The 18,233-nt window shown below is 45.1% G+C and overlaps 1 protein-coding gene across 4 annotated transcripts in view; it reads left to right on the top strand.

Moving 5' to 3' along the window:
* Positions 1 to 18,233, top strand: part of LOC119176989 (luciferin 4-monooxygenase) — a 117,323-nt gene that overhangs the window by 26,130 nt on the left and 72,960 nt on the right. For all 4 annotated transcript variants that reach the window (XR_012887129.1, XM_075878371.1, XM_075878369.1 and 1 more), the window contains exon 6: positions 6,248 to 6,413. Coding sequence is in view for 3 of the 4 variants with exons in the window: in XM_075878371.1 (XP_075734486.1) it covers positions 6,248 to 6,413 (166 nt within the window). In the remaining variant the exon portion in view is untranslated. The remainder of the gene's footprint in view (positions 1 to 6,247; positions 6,414 to 18,233) is intronic.

Genomic DNA, 18,233 nt, shown 5'->3' with positions numbered 1-18,233 from the left:
ATTGGATGTGGTGATTGGGAAACCCAGAGCCCGTTTGGTGGCCGTCCGTATTATTGCGTCTATGCGTTCGCTATCGCGTTTCGTAAGCTGGAGATAGGGATTGGAGCACAGGACTCTGCTGGTGACGAAGGCCTGGGAGAGCCGAAGTGCATATCTCTCTCGTAGTCCACCACCCTTTTTTGGCGTGGTGAATCATACGTCCCACTAGTTCACCCGGTCTTTTCGAGTTCGGCGATGGTTGTATGAATTTTCAGGTGGCTGTGAATGTACAAGTCAACGATTTCTAATTTCTTCTGCCTCGTCAATAGGTGCCCCTGAGAGGGTCACGCTGATGCGTGTTTTGTTTTTGGGTTGGCTTTGATATGAACAAATTCAAATTTAGCCGGCGTGTGGTGCTCCCAGGAGGAGCTTGAGACAGACGAGGTGTCAGTCTCTGTAGAGTCTGCTCGGAAAAGGGTGCTTTGAGGGGAACCCTCCCCTTGTGCGCCCACGGGTGACGGAGGCGATTGATTCACCGTATGGGAACTGCCAGAGAGGTAGCGTGCAGTGGTGGCCGATCTGGCAGCAACCGCCATTTCTACATGCTTCGCTTGAGTTGTGGCATCACGTTCTGCCCACATGCGTTTCGGTTGTCCTTTCTTCACCTTTTTGGGAGGAGCTGACTTGGTTTTCATGACAACTCGTATTTCTTCTAAGCATCCCGGGCCTGTGCACGAGTGCGGGGCAGTTTCGAAAAGTCTTGGGTTCTCTAACGAGCCGCCATGTTTAGCGCGCTGCGCGCACGGTGGCGCAAACTGGCGGTGAAAAAACAAACAGGCTGACAACAGGACAGGTAAAAAACGTCCCCTCCTTTTGAAAGCTAAGACTGTTTCCCCAAATGAATTTTGGTACATGGCATTTTTCAAAGGCGAATGAGTGGTTCAGGCGTTTCTCGCCAAAATGAAACAAAAGCTTTGTGAACGCTTGGGCTTCGCCTTCAACAGTAAAATGACATGGCGTCACTGGGACCTCATGAATGAGCACCGCCTTCTCGCTTGCTAGCCTGGCTTAGGTTCTAACAGCATGTCTCAACTATGCTGCAAAGAAACGAACGCTTGTGCGCGCATTGTACTGGCCGTTTCAAACTATCCTGGAATGCCTGTTGCAACGGCCGTCGCGCAGGGCCCACTATGCCATAATTCTTCATACTATGAATTAGCGAAAGGCCCACTACACGTCTGTAAATTGACACGCGAACCTACGCAGCTGCTCACATTGCGGATTGTTTTGTTGATGAAGATGATTATAATCATGACTGATCGATTTTGTAACAGGTGGGCCTTTTAAATACCCTCTCGTTGCGCATTTTTATGCTTCTGCCACGCAATATATGACGCGTTAAGGAGTCTCCTCCTACAAGACCACATTCATACTGTCTATTTTGGTTTGTTTTTCCTCGAAGCTGTTTAACGCAATAGCATGGCTCAGTAGTAAAACACCATTCCACCTCATAGATGGCCTGGGTTTGATACTAACTGGAACCGAAGTTTTTTATTGTTTATTTTATATGCATCGTACTGCAGTTTTCGACAATGGACTACGCTGAATTTTCGATCCCAACTTGCGATGCGGACACCGACGCCGACGTTTGTGCGAAGCGAGTTCTTTAGTGCCCTCTCGTCAATATTAAGTTTCCTTAAAAGCACCAAAACGCCGATTCTTTTCGCAAGAAAGTTTCCGTAAATTGTTTATACAATCTTGTAGCCATTTGTTTAGATTTTAATTTGTTGAGCAACAAACCCGTGTGAACGTTTGCGCTGGTAGATACGCTTGACAACACAATCATGCTACTGTTGCCAAGAGCAATGCAAGTTAACACATTAAAAGACCTCAACAAATATTTATATCTTGCAAGGCAGTTCTGCAGAAACTCGCAAGCTGGTGGGAGGGTTCAGAAAAGAGAATTGACCACCATCCGATTACAGCACTACGCTACAAGGAAACCCATACGGATTTCTTGGAAACAGAGCGTCTTCGTTGCCGCAAAGTCCGTCCTGCACCGCGGATCTAACACGGGGCCAACGCCTTTCCTGGTGGGCCGTAACTCCATCAACTGAGCTCATCCGAAAGCTAGCAATTGACAATTCGAGAGTGAATTATTCAAAAACTTTAAGCACACGGACGAATCCCACGAGGTGTCGGAACTACTCTGGAATGGGATAATTTACTTACACCCATTTGTAGCAAGACTCGAAAAGAGGTCAGCTGGTTTATATTTTTTCTTTCGTAATAATTATATCTTTGACTGTTCGCATTCAAGAATTCAATTGTCTCTTTTTGCCAATTATCCTGTGTTTGGAAATCTGCATTCTCAAAAAATTCCCCAGTTATTCGAGACTCTTAATTAGTTAAACCAACCAAACATGCGATTCTGCCAAATTGTCTAGCTTCAAGCATACTTTAATTTACACATGTGTTCTAAATGGAACTGTGAAAACCCTCCTTACGTAAAATAGTGTACAGTGCCTTAGGAGACTTATGAAACTGATAGGTAATGAGGCTCGCTCACGTGGACAAGCTGGCGTTGGGCTTCAGAAATCAAACAGGTCACTTAAACATATGTGACGGTTGGCTCGACATCGTTCTCGCAGCGTAAAGTGAGCAGTTAGCGAATTACCGCATCAAATCTGACCATAAACGGTGGTTAGATTTCACTTCGTATTCCACCGAGACAGTGTTTTTTCATTATAACGATCCAAATTGTTTTATAAAATGTTTTCTTCAACCACGATATACAACCGTGGTAGAAAAGTAGAACATGACACAAAAGGCCGTGATCAAAACATTTTATCAGAGTAATTTAAGTTTCAATCCTTTATGGCAATGTGAATGCGTAAAAACGCATTCGATGGAATAACTGCGACGCACACGTTTCGCACACGTTCCACCACGGCACGTGAGCACATGAAGGTCTACGATGTCACGCAACAAAGAGGCTGCCGATGGAAGTGGAAAAACCAGCCTTGGTGCGGACACTACGGTGCCACAACGGTGGCCTGAATGGTTCATTCCACTTCACCCAAGCGGTGGATGTGCATACGCAACCTTGCCCGTGATGAAAAGAAAGTAGAACGTGTACAGGGTGATAAGAAGCATGAACCAAGTGGTGGCGAAAACGGTAAAACTGCCCAAGGTGAAGATCGTCGAAGCGAACAAAAGTCGCAGCTTAGCTTGAGCCGATACCTTGATTGCGGTGGCAACGGCTCAACTCGTTCATGGCTGCCGCGTTCATGGTTGCGGTGCCGATGCTGGTGTGTCCATGCTGCCGCTGGTTCTTCGGAGGCTCACAGTGAGTCGCGAAGGGTCCACCACCTTCCGTCGAACTTTTGGGCAGGCAGGCCGGCATCCTTGTAGGCTTCTCAGACGGCAACAACAGCTGAAGTGATGCCACGCCACGCAAAATAGAGCCATGACGCACGCGGCCTTCTTCCTCTTCTGCCTGAGAACACTGGTGCCTCTGAAACATTTTTAATTGTCGTGTTTTTTTCTCTGGTACTTTTCCTCCCTAAAACGTGCCCTTGACAACATCACTAGCGTCGCTCACTTGCTGAGAGCAAACTATAGGGATGTTTATAACAGCCGTTTTTCTCAATTGCTTTCGAGGACGTTGCTTCTTTCTTAATACTCATTCAAATCATATGAATAGTACGTAATCAAAATGCGATTTCGATGAGAGAGGTAAATCGGAGGGAAAATTGGAGGAAGAATAGTAAGCGATTCGCGGTACGCGGACTATGCTATTTTAGCAGCATAAATCATACTTTGCCTGAATGCCCCGCTTGAGTGAATAAACGAAAATAGGATGCGAGTGGGCCAACCTTTTTGAAAACATGCGGAACATTGTTGTTTTTGCAATCGGCAGACACTAGATCACTCAAATAATAATGTAGAGGTTTCGCAACATAACGATTTCCTGGGATCTAGGCTAGATAAATACCAGCTCTCCATTATATGTCAAGTACTAGGTTAGAAAAGTGAGCAATGTATCGACCCTCAAAGTGTATGAAAGAGAATAATTGTATTTAAATAAGTGTTAATATTAACATTACTGTTAATATTAATCAATATAAGAGAATATAAATAATAAATATTGTTATATTATTCATATTTTTAGGTCAGTGATCTTGGTGTTCTTTTTGATAGCATGCTCAATTTTACTGCTCATACTAAACGTACTGCAATGCGAGGCCTTCGTTTTCTCAGCTGCGTTTGCAGCACCTCTCGAAAATTCAGTTGTCCTACAGTTTTCAAGAAATTGAACACCGCAATATGCCTGCCTCAGTTTAGAATTACATCGCTAAATCTGGCAGTGACGCCATTGAGCGAGTCCAGAAAATATTCATGACATTTTACAACCATCGTTTTGCTAGAAATGACTCTGAATCTCGTTCTAACATGGTCAGGTTATTATCATTGCCATCACTTCACTGCCGACGAAGTAGCGCTAACCTCTTAATCCTTAAAAACTAGTTCACGGAATTATGTCCTGCTCTTTGCTTCTTAGATGTGTAAATTTTTGGATTCCGCGTAAGTTGACCAGAGAGAATTGACCATTGGATGTACCTGCCAACTTCTTTCAACACTGTACTGTTAACAGAGTACAAAGTCTATATAATTTTAACTATCATGGTTTTGATGTTTTTCACCGCCCACAGCTATTGTTTTTATCTCATCCTTGCACTGCCTTATGGTAGTTTTTCACAATGTACAGATTCGTCCTTTTTTTTGTTTTTCAGGAAGCCTTCTACGTAGTTGTGCATATTCCCCTTTATTTTCATTGTCATTTCATGATTCTCGTTTTGTCTTATATTCTTTAGATTTTACGCAGACTTCTTTTTGTCTGTTCATTTTTGCTCTTTTTCTTATATTTTTTCTGTAGACTATATTGTATCGTTTAATTTTACCCTTTTATTTTTCCGTGCGACTATACAAAGACCTTATGGTTGTTCCTGGGCACGTTCAATAAATTATTAATTGATTGATTACAACTATTGCTGCCAGAAATTAACTTCTAAGCGTAACACTCGATACCCGCAGTTACTTGAACAGATATAAGGGAAACAAATACCAACTTGCATTTTTCAAAGAAAAACTCAACTGCTGCAAAAACGATGGTTACACTGATTTGCGTCGCCGCTAGCCTTCTGCTGCGGAAGACAATTTAGGAGAGAGCGCGAGAAGGCGAAGCAATAAATTTGAAGATTCTACTTCATCTGCACATGGAGATGGGGCGACAATGCGCACCATCAAGATTTTCATATTCTTCTTAATAAAGTAAAAAAACTATTTTTAATCATTTTATTAACAAGAAAATTAAACAGGCAACATGCCATTTCAAAATCAGCCACTTCACGTAGTTGCAACACATGTTTTCTATCTTTTTTCTTCATAGACTAACAAAATTTTCACTTTAGTAATTTAAAACAAGTGAAATGACACCACCAAATGTTACATCATAAAAATAATCATTTCCCCAAAGGAAACCCTGATGGCATGCGAAGCAGCAGCGTTGCAAACGGACGTGATCGGTGTTTTTTACTCACGCCTCGTCGGTGTCGTTGGTCTTTCGCTGCGGACACTTTGGTTCGGCTTCCCTGGCTCACGCCTCGTTGGTGTTGCAGGTGCGCCGTCACCATTCACGAACGATATCGGCTCTGCTAACCCTCACGACGCCAGCGACGGCCGGGTTAGGCCAAATTGCTTCTGTGCATGTTTCGGTGGGCGAAGGAGCTTCGCTTTCCGGCGTCATATTCATCGCAGATAAACAAACCGAAAGAGTGTTCACTCGATATGTACTCGTACGTTGTGAGCAGTAGAAAGGGTTAAGCAAGAGAGAGGTGACAGGTGGCGAGCACGTGGCAGGCGAGGGAGAGAGTGAGGTCACCGCGCGCTACGAAGGGTGGCAGCACCTCAACACCTGTGGGGAGAGGAGCGTGGTGTGGCGCGTTGGCACGGAGACACGGACGGACAGGGTTACACAGGCTAGTGAAAGAGCCGCTTCACATCTAAAATTTAGAAAAATACATCCCAAGTACTAGGCGATATTCGAGCATGAACAATGAGCCGTAAGCACAGTGTTTACAAGTAATACCACGTGGTCATGGTGTGACTAAATGCAGCATAAAAGTAAAGCAGACACATGTTTTAGCGGAAGTCCACTTCAAGATGCCTAATGCCAACTTTTCCTTCATTCACTCTTTTCAAGCAGGGCAGGACCAAAAAGCGCTCGTCAATATATCAACATTGGCACGGCTCCTTTCACCCACGCATCAGGTGTCCTCATGTTGAACAGCATCTTGGCTCGAGGAGACACTATGGTCGTCTTGGCGTACCCGGATCCAAATGTGCTCATCCCTGCCATCGCCAAGCATAAGGCATGTCATACTACATTGTCTGCACGTCGTTAGTCTAACTGAGAAATATCATTTTTTTTCGATTATACGTCTGGGTGTGCAGCGATCAAAAAGACGATACTAACTATTTTTCGTGTGAAGTGTAAATCAACATAACTGTGAACTGTATATATTCAGCTTTTTCGCGACATATCAAAGTAGATATTAAATTGATTCTGGTCGGGAAAGCTCAGTGTAGACATCATGTAGAGGGGGTATACTTGCGTACTGCAAATCGACAAACCCTTCACAACATTTGTAGTGAAGAAACGACCATACTGCAGGATGTGTACCAAATACACACATTTCTTAGTATGCTTTGACAATAGCAAGCTTAACATTATTGGGCCGATCACAAAAAGTTTTATCATAAGCCCTAATGTCAGGACAGCAGTGCGTACGACGTTTTCCCATTGCCTTTCATATTTGTAGCGCGAAACGCACAGGTACGGAGACCCAGAAGGAACACATAAACAAGACAGGTGCTAGCCCGCATATATCACCACCTTCACTGTTCCACTAGCCACTAACTCGCGCAGATTGTGCAGCCATAGAGTCGTAAAAGTCACGTAGGTCCGCCGCTAAAGAGAAAAAGAGCGAGAAAATAAGAAGAAAGGCGGGGAGGTTAAGAAGGCTCACCAGTGCGAGCACCAATTCGCAAATTTCACCGCAAAGTGAGGGTGCTGGTGCAAGCCCAACATAGCTGTCGTTTGGGGGATCGTGCAGCCGGCGCGCCGGCAGCCGCCACTGCTGTGCCCGTCACTTCGACCTGTGTAAAATTTTCGGCTGCAGCCACCGTGTTGTCATGGTTTCGCTGAGAACGTCATTTACTCTAGTATGCATTATATCCCACACTGCGTGTTGAGAAACGCGTGTGCGGCGTATATTGAAAGAAAAGAATTTTCGAACGCCGGGCACATCGTCTGCTGCGGTGTACAGCTTTGTGAACGCTGCTCGTACCACGGCCGGGGAAGAGCAAGTGCTCGTGAAAAACAGGAAGCCTCGCGTTTCACTGCACATCTGCACAGCAGCATCCAACATGTTGTGTGATTCTTCTAGCTCAGCAAGCAAACAATAAAGATAAAATCATTGCTACTACGACTCGAAGTAACTGCCGAACGTCACAATAACTTTAGTATATATTACCTGCGACAAAATATAAAGCACCAGCAAGCCGCCAAAGTGGGGCCGACTGAACGATGGCATGGGCTGGCTGCGTGGGCATCCCCTAAACGAAAGTTACGACGGATGCCGCATGGCGACGCCACCATCTGTGAAAGTTGCGAATAGATAATACATGTGTACTTTTTGAAGTTCTAGCTCGTCCTAATTCGGTCAGATTTACACAGGGTTTTCGGCACTGTATTCCTTTTTATTGTATGGAGGAAATGTTGCAGACAGATTTCGTACTCAGGCTTTTATTTTTTTACAAACCAGAGGCAAATATTCAGAAAAATTGTACTTTCGTAGTCTCGCTCTTTTTTTGTTGTCTCCAAAACATCATAACAGAATAATTGAAATTATTTCCGCAACCTTTCTTTTCTTTCGTGTTCCTAATTGTTATGGTACAAATTATATGCTGATCAGTCCAGTGGTTCAAATTTTACTGGCTCAAAAAGTGTAGTGTGCACTTTCTGTGTGTCTTTAAAAATTGCACCAAATTCAACAGGCCTGCCGTGGCTCCATCTGGTGCCACCTATGCTCAGTGATACTACACCCTACCACCAAGCAATCATATGATGCATTCGTGTGCCGCGGAAAAAAGAAATCGACGCGCTGACTACGCTTGAAGGAGCATTTTTGTGGGACGGGTGAGGCAGGAGAGGGTTGTACTGGTTTATTTCTTCTCATTTCTGTACTTTCAAGCCATCTGTCGAGCATGCGCCACACTACAATGAAGAGGAATGTTGCGTGTGCGCCCCTAACAGAAAGCAGCCTTTGGATGAACACTTTCTCAATGCCGTGTCACCCAAGCAGGTTGTCCAGAAATGCTGGCTGTTCAGAGATGATTGTTATCAAAGTAGTTATTCCCTGACCATGCCTAATCGTCGTAACCAGTAAAACAGGGGCTTGCTGTGATGGCAAAAATAATAGCCATGGCTTCTGTAGAAGAGAGACTTGTCCGCGTTTGCTGCCTTCGGGTGATTGGGATGACGTAGATTCAATAACAAGCGTGACATCATGACTGTTTAAAAACTTCATAAGGAAAGGCAAATTCCATTATCAGATGCAATAGTGCAGTATATATATATATATATATATATATATATATATATATATATATATATATATATATATATATATATATATATATATATATATATATATATATATATATATATATATATATATATATATATATATATATATATATAGAACCACCTGCAGCTGGCTCTACTCGACTGGATCGGCGCCGAAGGGGACGCGCAGCGTCGAGGTCGGTCGAAATGTTCGGCCTATTAATTGTGATATATATATATATATATATATATATATATATATATATATATATATATATATATATATATATATAGAACCACCTGCACCTGGCCCCCGCTCATCAGCCTCACATCATTCACGAAGCCACCGGCAATACGCCTCAACTGAATACCGACCACAGAAGAGGTGATCCCAGGCGCATGCAGTTACCGGTATCATTACAGAACCATCGACTGACTTTCCCATCCCCAAGTACACCGGAGCAGCGGACGATGGACCTGTGGCTGGTTCAACCTGTTCGAACTCCACGCTACCGCTGCATCATGGTCGGAACGGGAGATAATCACGAACTTCACTGACTGAATCTCTGGTGAGGCATTTAAGTTTTACCTCACCAACATCTTCGAAAACCACGAGTCATGGCAAAAGATCAAAGAAGAGATGATCACCCGTTTTAATGACTATGACTAAGACCTACTTATTGCCAACCATCAGGAGAAAACCGCGCACTATCGTCAATTCTTTAAGCAGTCCTCAAGCATTCGGAAGCCCAACGTGAATCGACAAGTGCCACAAGACGAAGTGGCACATGAGTTTACTTTCAGAAAACCATGCGTGTTTTGGGAAGAACCTAACCATCAAGCGCGCCTCCCTTTTGCACGAAAGTCAGCATTTCGAAAGTCCTGGCTCCAGCATACGACGCGAGACGTTGCTGACCGACCTGATGCTCTTAATTATTCGTTTCACGTACGCGGTCCACCACGCGGTTTTCCATCACGCGGCTCTTCAAGCGCTCCTGTCAATCACCATATGCATCATAAGGACACCGCGACCATGGTAGACGACCTGACGCTTCACGAAAATACCCTGTCAAGCCATGCTCCTTCCGGACGGGTTCATTCATTACCGTGTGATACACACACACTAGACAGTCGAAACAAACCAGAAAGCTCAGACAAATTGAACAACGCAGGCTGCCAAGCTCAAGAGCCCTTCGTAGTGAATAGTGCAGAAGAAGCCTCCAAAGACCTTTTTGTCGATTCTAGTGCACCACCTTCATTTTCTTTTGAGGAGCACGACAACCCAACGACCACCAACTATTTATTGGTCACACCAACTATCAAAGAAAAGCAGGCTCGTGCTACCAAAGGAGTACCACCTCGTCAGGTTCCGCTACATCAGCTGTGCCATCAATAACTCAAAGAATTCTGGAAAGTACGGCAGTTACATCAAGCACTACCACGAACTAAAATAAGATCACAAGCAGATTTGCGGCTTAAGGATGGTCGTCAGGAACGACACCAACTAAAGGAAAGACCAAGTCAACATCTGAACCATATTCGTAGAAGAAAACGTCAAGGAAGTCTTCTGTACCAGATATCAACACATCGTGTACAATCCTTCCGACGAAGATACCACCACAGAAAACCACAAAACAGACTGAACGCTACCATTTGCAAAATGCAGGAACACAGACATCATATCATCAACTTCAGTTCTCGCAAACGCAGGCTGGAAACAATGCTTCTGTCTCAACCACGACACAAAACACACCGCCCACTACAGAAAATTTGGCGCCTACGACGTCCGACCTTCAAAGGCTACAGGTACGTCCAACCTCGTTCGTTCGTCGCAGCTACTGAAGCCGTGTCATGGTCAGTGCAGTTGAGCAACACGTGGCTATCTTTTCCAGAACGCCACAGTCAGCCTCGCCGACCCGAACTCCTGCGTTAACCAGACTGCTGCACTCTCTCCTGAAATCTGAAAGTTTACGGAACTCCTCTGGAGCATAGAAGCAATTGTGAATTTTGACATTTGTGACTTTTCAACCACTTGTTTACTTTTACGTAATTTATGCATTCTTTCTGGGGAGGGGGAATCATGTGACGTATGAAGCGATGGTTGGTATAGGCCGAGAAGGAAGAAGTGCTTATGGAATAAACATGGCGTATAAGCCAGGCCATGTCTCCCATTCATCATACCGTCATACATATATATATATATATATACATATACATACATATATATATATATATATATATATATATATGTGTGTGTGTGTGTGTGTGTGTGTGTGTGTGTGTGTTTGTACACATACAGGGGGTCCGAAATAACCTGAGCCAGGATTTTGATAATGAAAGGCGCGTCAGAGGCCAATTGAACTGAACGAATACTATTACAATGAGCCTGTAGATACTCAGACGATTTTTGTTTCCTCCTAAGGTAATTACTTAATTATATTTATTTACAATTTAATTTTAATATTGGATTAAACCCAAAGTATGCCCACTGAGCTGTAGAGCACTTTCAGAAACCACGGAATCAATTGTTTTCTGTACGCTATACGAGTCACACTGTTCTTTATTTTCTTTCGCTTTGGAAAGAGGCTCTAGAAACCTGAAAAACCGCGTGACGGACCGCGAGCGTGCTTTTGTCAGCTTTTTCACAACGCGGAAAGAAAAAAATTGGGGGACCATTAAGCTTCGCGTTTAAGATTTGAACGCGATAGTGAAATCCGGCCCCAAGTGCATCTTTCAACCGCTAAGTGCATACTTATTTATATGTTTTGTTACATACACAGGCACGCACACAAACACGCAAGCAGTATATTGGACCAGCGCGCGCTATTACTGCCGAATGAGCTCGTTTTTGTCCTGAGATCTATCGAACGAAATGCGTTAAAGGGGCCCTGAAACACTTTTTCAAGTAAACATGTGATGAATTCACTAGAAGAGCTTATTGCCTCATGAATTCAACGCCACAAAATTTTCAAGAATTCGTCCAGTGCGAGTAGAGTTACAAAGGTTTGTCGCACGCTGCAATTGCATTGTCTCTTACCTCGTCCCGACGAAAGTGATGGAAGGTAAGCCGGGAGGGGAGGCAGGGCAAAGAAACTACCGCGCCTTGTGACCTTGAGCACTGTTTTTTTCTTCGAATGCGCGCCTTTTTCAGGGTAATTGCGCGTGCACGCGTGGACAAGTAAGGGTGTCCCACGGGTATCTAGGTAACTTGATTGTTTCGGTCACAGACGCACGGACGATTTTTCGCTCACAAACAACGGGGCCGACGCCGGCGGAGGGTTTTCTGCGACACGAGCTCTTTAACACTATCGCGTTAATAACAGCGCAACACTCATCATGCAGGAAACAATTGAATTGGTGATTTCTGAATTGAATTTGTGGTGTTTAACGTTCCAAAACCACCATATGATTAGGGGAGACGCCGTAGTGGAGGGCTCCGGAAATTTCGACCACCTGGGGTTCCCCCGTAGGGGCGCCTTCGCAAGTAGGCGTTTGGTGTGTAGCGACACCACGGACCCGAGCTAACGGGGGAGTTTTGACTCTCTCCCACGCCTAGCCGTGCGTGGCTTTGCCGTGTCCGGGGAAAAAGGGATTCTGGGGGTTGAGCCAATGCTGGGTGATTGGACACTTAAAGCCCCCCGGCAGAGGCAACACACCCCTTTGGCCCCGGCTTCACGTAGACGGCACCCCTGGGCTGACCCTACAAGGGGAAATCGGCAGTCGCCTTTTCCTATCTCTCTCTTCCTACATCTTCGTCTTTATCTCTCACTATTTATCTGTCCTGTCACCTCTTTTCCGTTTACTTCAGAATTTCCTGGCGGTGAGGGTTAACCCTGTGTAGTTACCCAACCTTGGGTAGTTATATTCGGTTATAGCGGCGATGCATGGCTGGCATCTCCAAGTGTTCACTAGTCCACCTTGTAGCGTCCCCTTTTTGGGCTCGGTGGTGGGTGGCCACTATCGCCGCCGAACTTTATTGTATTTTATGGCAAAAGCTTTTCCCCCCTTCCTGATCGCTCCCTAAAAAGGTGGCGCACCGAAGATACTTTGCTGCCTAACACACCAAAGCTGACATTCCCAAAGTACCATGTAATTTACAGTCAAAACGAAAAGAAGACAGTCCGAGCCATTTCACCTTTCCTCGTTTCCAAAACTCTCCCAGAAGCAATAGGCCCAGGTTATAAAGTGACAGAGATGGGAAGTGGCGATCTTCTTCTGGAGGTTCGTGACAAAGCTCAGTATGAAAAGCTGTCTAAGCTTGTAGCCTTTGGGGAAACCCCTGTTTCGGTGGGCCCACACAGGTTCATGAACATTGTCCGTGGCGTAATTTCTGATGATATTACTGAGCTTTCTGAAAGTGAGCTGCTCGAAGGTTGGCAGGACCAGAACGTGGTCAAAGTCCAACGAATAACAATAAGGCGCAACAACAAACTGACCCCTACAAAACACGTAATAATTACCTTCGGAACAAGTGACCTACCAGAATCAATCGAAACCGGCTATTGTAAGCTTCGTGTAAGACCCTACATTCCCAACCCTCGTCGATGTTTCAAGTGCCAACGTTTCGGTAATGGATCGCAGAGTTGCAGAGGGCGTGCCACTTGCGCAAAGTGCGCGTCCATTCAACACATATCGGACAACTGCACCTCAGAAACAACTCATTGTTCGAACTGTGAAGATCACGCTGCCTACTCACGATCATGCCCCGCATGAAAAAGAGCAACAAATAGTAGAACTTACGGTTAAATTCAATCTCACATTTCAAGAAGCACGCCAAGGTTTCACAATACACAACCCATCTTATCCCTCCTTTGCAGATGTAACGCGCCGGGGTGCCACGCCACATGCCTCGGCACCCGCGAATGTCACACAGTGTGTGGCCGCGGTCGTACCACCAGCGCCCTCGGCTGGAGCAGCCTGTACTGCTCCGCCACCTGACAAACAGGGCCGGCAGACCCCAGTGTCTGCTGAACCTCGGACCACTGCAGGCGCAGTTAGGTCCGAAAGTTCAGTGAATGTGCCTGCTCAGCAGGCACCATCCACCACCTCACAAGAGGTGATGGATACAAGTCCCACTCCTCCGGCGCCTCAGACGCCGAAGGATAGGCGCAACTCCTTGGAGCGCGCGAAAAAAGAGAAACTTCAAATCACAGGGCCCTCAAAAGGCCCTGTAAACTAACGCAACACATCTGTATACACAGCACCATACTACATTAAAATGACACAAATATTACAGTGGAACGTCAGAGGACTGTTGAGAAACCTCGACGATATCCAGGAACTTTTGCACAAACATACACCTGAGGTGCTGTGCGTACAAGAGACACACCTGAAACCTAAACACACCAACTTTTTGCGTCACTACGTTATCTTTCGGAAAGACCGGAATGATGCCATTGTGCCATCCGGTGGTGTTGCCATTATAGTCAATCAAGGGATTGCACGCACACACCTAACACTACAAACATCCCTTGAGGCGGTTGCTGTTCGAGCAGTTCTTTTGAATAAGCTCGTCACCATCTGCTCTCTCTACATACCTCCACAACACCGTCTTGAAAAGCACGAATTCGAGTCCTTCATAAAGGAACTTCCAGAACCTTATATTCTCCTGGGAGATTTCAATGCACATAGCAATCTGTGGGGTGACTCTCGCTGCGATGTTCGAGATCGCCTGATTGAACAGCTTCTTTTTTCTTCCGGTGCGTGCCTGCTGAATCGGAAAGAGCCAACATATTACAACATCGCTAACAATGCGTACTCAGCAATAGACCTCAGCATAATATCCCCATCACTCCTGCCTCTATTTAAAGGGGAAGTCATTAATGATCCATATGGTAGTGACCATTTCCCTATCGTTATCAGCTCATCAATAACAAATACATGTCCTGCACAAGTTCCCAAATGGCTCACTGACAAAGCCGATCGGGAAAAGTTTAAAAAAATGACTTTGTTATCTTGGACTGACATGGCGGCATTGAGCATAGAAGATGCTGTATGCTACTTTACAGCTTTCTTGGTTGATGCAGCAACAAAATGTATTTCCCAAACATGTGGACCGTCAAGCAAACGACGAGTCCCATGGTGGAATAGTGAGTGCCGTGATGCTCGAAAAAAAACAAAATAAGGCATGGAGGTTGCTTAGAGATTCGCCCACAGCCGAGAATCTTGTAAACTTTAAGAACGTCAAGTCGCAAGCAAGGAGGACGCGCCGACAGGCGAGAAGAGAAAGTTGGCACAAATTTGTATCGGGCATTAACTCATACACAGATGAGTCGAGAGTCTGGAGCATGGTTGGTAAGGGGGCAGGACGAGGAGAACATTTGCTTCTTCTAGTGAACACACAAGGGGAGAGTTTGGAAGACCAGGCAAACACTCTCGGAGCGCACTTTGAACAGGTCTCCAGCTCAACACACTATAGTGAAGCGTTCCGGCGATACAAAACCGCAATAGAAAAACAGAGATTAGAGTGCAAGCCCACAACACATGAGGCATACAACGAACCTTTCTGTTTGGCTGAACTGCAGGCCTCACCTTCCTGCTGCAATAAATCTGCCCCAGGCCCGGACCGTGTGGCATATGAAATGTTAAAACACCTGCCCACTAAACCCAGAAAGCTCTCCTCTCAATGTATAAAGCGATATGGTCTTCTGGCGAGCTACCCTCAGCTTGGAAGGAAGCTATCATTATCCCAATTCTAAAACAAGGCAAGGACCCGGCCTCAGTTTCCAGCTACAGGCCAATAGCATTAACCAGCTGTATTTTCAAAGTCTTTGAAAAAATGATTAACAGGCGCCTGATGCACTTCCTTGAAATTAGTGGCCTACTTGACCCATACCAGTGTGGGTTTCGAGAGGCTCGGTCCACCACTGACCACCTTGTCTGTATCGAAGCACAAATTCGCGACACTTTTGTTCATAAGCATTTTTTTCTTTCTGTGTTCCTCGATCTGAAAAAGGCATATGACACTACATGGCGCTTGGGCATATTGCGAGACCTGTCACATTTAGGTGTGCGGGGTAGAATGCTGAGAGTTATCGAAAGCTACCTGTCCAACCGTACATTCTGTGTCCAAGTTTGCACTGTCTTATCTCGAGTATTTGTCCAAAAAACAGGAGTGCCACAAGGAGGTGTATTTAGCTGCACACTTTTCATAGTTAAAATGAATTCCTTGCACCTGTCTCTCCCACGAAATATTTTTACTGCATATATGTCGATGAAGTGCAGATTGGTTACAAATCGTGCAACATCTCAATGTGCCAACGTCAAGTTCAACTAGGGTTGAACAAGGTATCTCAATGGGCAAACGAGAATGGTTTTTTACTCAACGCGCAAAACAGCACTTGTCTCTTGTTCGGCCGAAAGAGAGGCCTCCATCCTGACCCCGACATTGACCTGCATGGTGAACCTCTGTCAGTGAAGACCGAGCACAAGTTTTTTGGACTAGCATTAGACACTAAGCTAAACTTCATCCACACATCAAGTATTTACAGGTGCTTAAAAACAATGAACATTTTGAAAGTGTTGTCACGCACTACATGGGGTAGTGACAGGAAATGTTTAATTAACTTATATAAAAGCCTCGTACGCACACGCCTAGATTACGGTGCTATAATCTATCGGTCGGCAACACCATCAGCCTTGAAAATTCTCGACCCTGTCCACCATCTAGGCATTCGCCTCTCTACGGGTGCTTTCCACACCAGCCCTGTGAAGAGCCTGTACGTGGATTCGAATGAATGGTCGCTCCACCTACAAAGATGTTTCCTGTCTTTTTTGTACTTTTTGAAGGTGAAGGCACACAAGAAACACCCTTCCCATTTCAAAATTAATGATTTGTCTTGTTCTGGCTTGTTCGAGAACCGTCCTTCGTTTAGGCAGCCCTACGCGCTGCGTGTAAGGAGCCTGGCCGAAGAAACAGGTGTGCCTCTTGAACACAGTTTGATGGCTCCTGCAACATATCTGCCACCGTGGCAGTGGCAGCTTATAGACTTTGATGTCTCTTTTGTTGATGTCACAAAGCACGCACCACTTGCACACATACATACATACTTCCTAGAACTACAACATAAATACACATGCCCTGAGTTCTTTACCGATGCGTCAAACACTTCTGTGTCATATGCAGCAATAGGCCAATCCTTTTCCGAGCCCGGCGTTATGCATCCCAATGCAAGCATTTTCACAGGAGAAGCTTACGCAATACGGGCGGTCATAAAACACATTAAACAGATAAAATTACAAAAGGCGGTAATATACACAGATTCCCTAAGCGTGGTCAAAGCCCTGAAAACTCCTAAAGAACACAAGAACCCCGTGCTGGTGTCACTTTACTCACTTCTGTGCACACTCTACCCATCAAAACAGCATGTCGTTGTCTGCTGGGTTCCAGGGCACCGTGAAATACAAGGGAACGTTTTGGCCGACAGTCTGGCTGCTTACGTCAATGTCACTACTGCCAATGCATCAACACCAGTCCCTGCACTTGACTTAAAACCTTTTATAAAACGAAAGCTCAGGGGGTAATGGCAGAGCATGTGGGATAAACACACAGATAATAAACTCCACGCTATTAAGCTGCAAATAGGTTATTGGCCGCCACTATCAAAATCACGACACACAGAAGTAATACTAACAAGACTTAGAACAGGACATACACATTCTACACATCCATTTCTTCTGTCTACCGGTGATCCACCATATTGTGAGAGATGTGGATAGCCCCTTACGGTTCTCCACATTATCGTTCAGTGCAATGAGCTAGATGCTCTAAGAAAAAAGCACTTTTTACTGCCCTACCGACAGCAGCTCCCTCTACACCCTGGGATGCTCATCGGTAGGGATCCACTTTTTAAACTGCAAACACTTTTCACGTTTTTTAAAGATGTACAAAGCTTTCACCCGGTATTTCGAGGTCATCCGTAGCACGACCTCTATAGAGTGGTTGTGGCTGCGGTGACTACATCTTCATCATGGTTTTATTATCATGACATTTTGTCATCCGCTATCACTACACATATGTCACGCCACTGTCATGATTTTATTACTTTCATGTTTTAACCCGCGTTAGAGCGAGGAATTTTAAGGCCCCTTTACAGCCAAGCACCATATCGTTGTTCATATCTGTAGTCAATTGAAATCGCGCTCTTTGGCCATCAATTGGCCCTTGCGCCACTAAAAACTACTCATCATCATCACCACCTGGGGTTATTTAACGTGCACCCAAATCTGAGCACACGGGCCTACAACATTTCCGCCTCCATCGAAAATGCAGCCGCCGCAGCCGGGATTCAATCCCGCGACCTGCGGGTCAGCAGCCGAGTACCTTAGCCCCTAGAACACCGCGGCGGGGCGTGATTTCTGAAAGGGCTCTGCAATTCAGAGGTCATAGTTTGGGTTGAAGCGAATAATTAAAATTGTTGGTCATTAATTATAATTAGTTCAGGGGTAAATAAAAATAATCCAAGTATCTCAGGCTAGTGCGAATAGTATACGTTCGGTTCAATTCGCCTCTGAAGTGCCCTTCATATTCAAAATCTTGGCTTAAGTTGTGAGACAGCCTATA

The sequence above is a fragment of the Rhipicephalus microplus genome, chromosome X (genome assembly GCF_043290135.1).
Source record: "Rhipicephalus microplus isolate Deutch F79 chromosome X, USDA_Rmic, whole genome shotgun sequence".
NCBI classification, from domain to species: domain Eukaryota; kingdom Metazoa; phylum Arthropoda; class Arachnida; order Ixodida; family Ixodidae; genus Rhipicephalus; species Rhipicephalus microplus.
The sequence above is the reverse complement of the archived record's forward strand: the minus strand, read 5'-3'. Positions and strand labels throughout refer to the sequence as shown.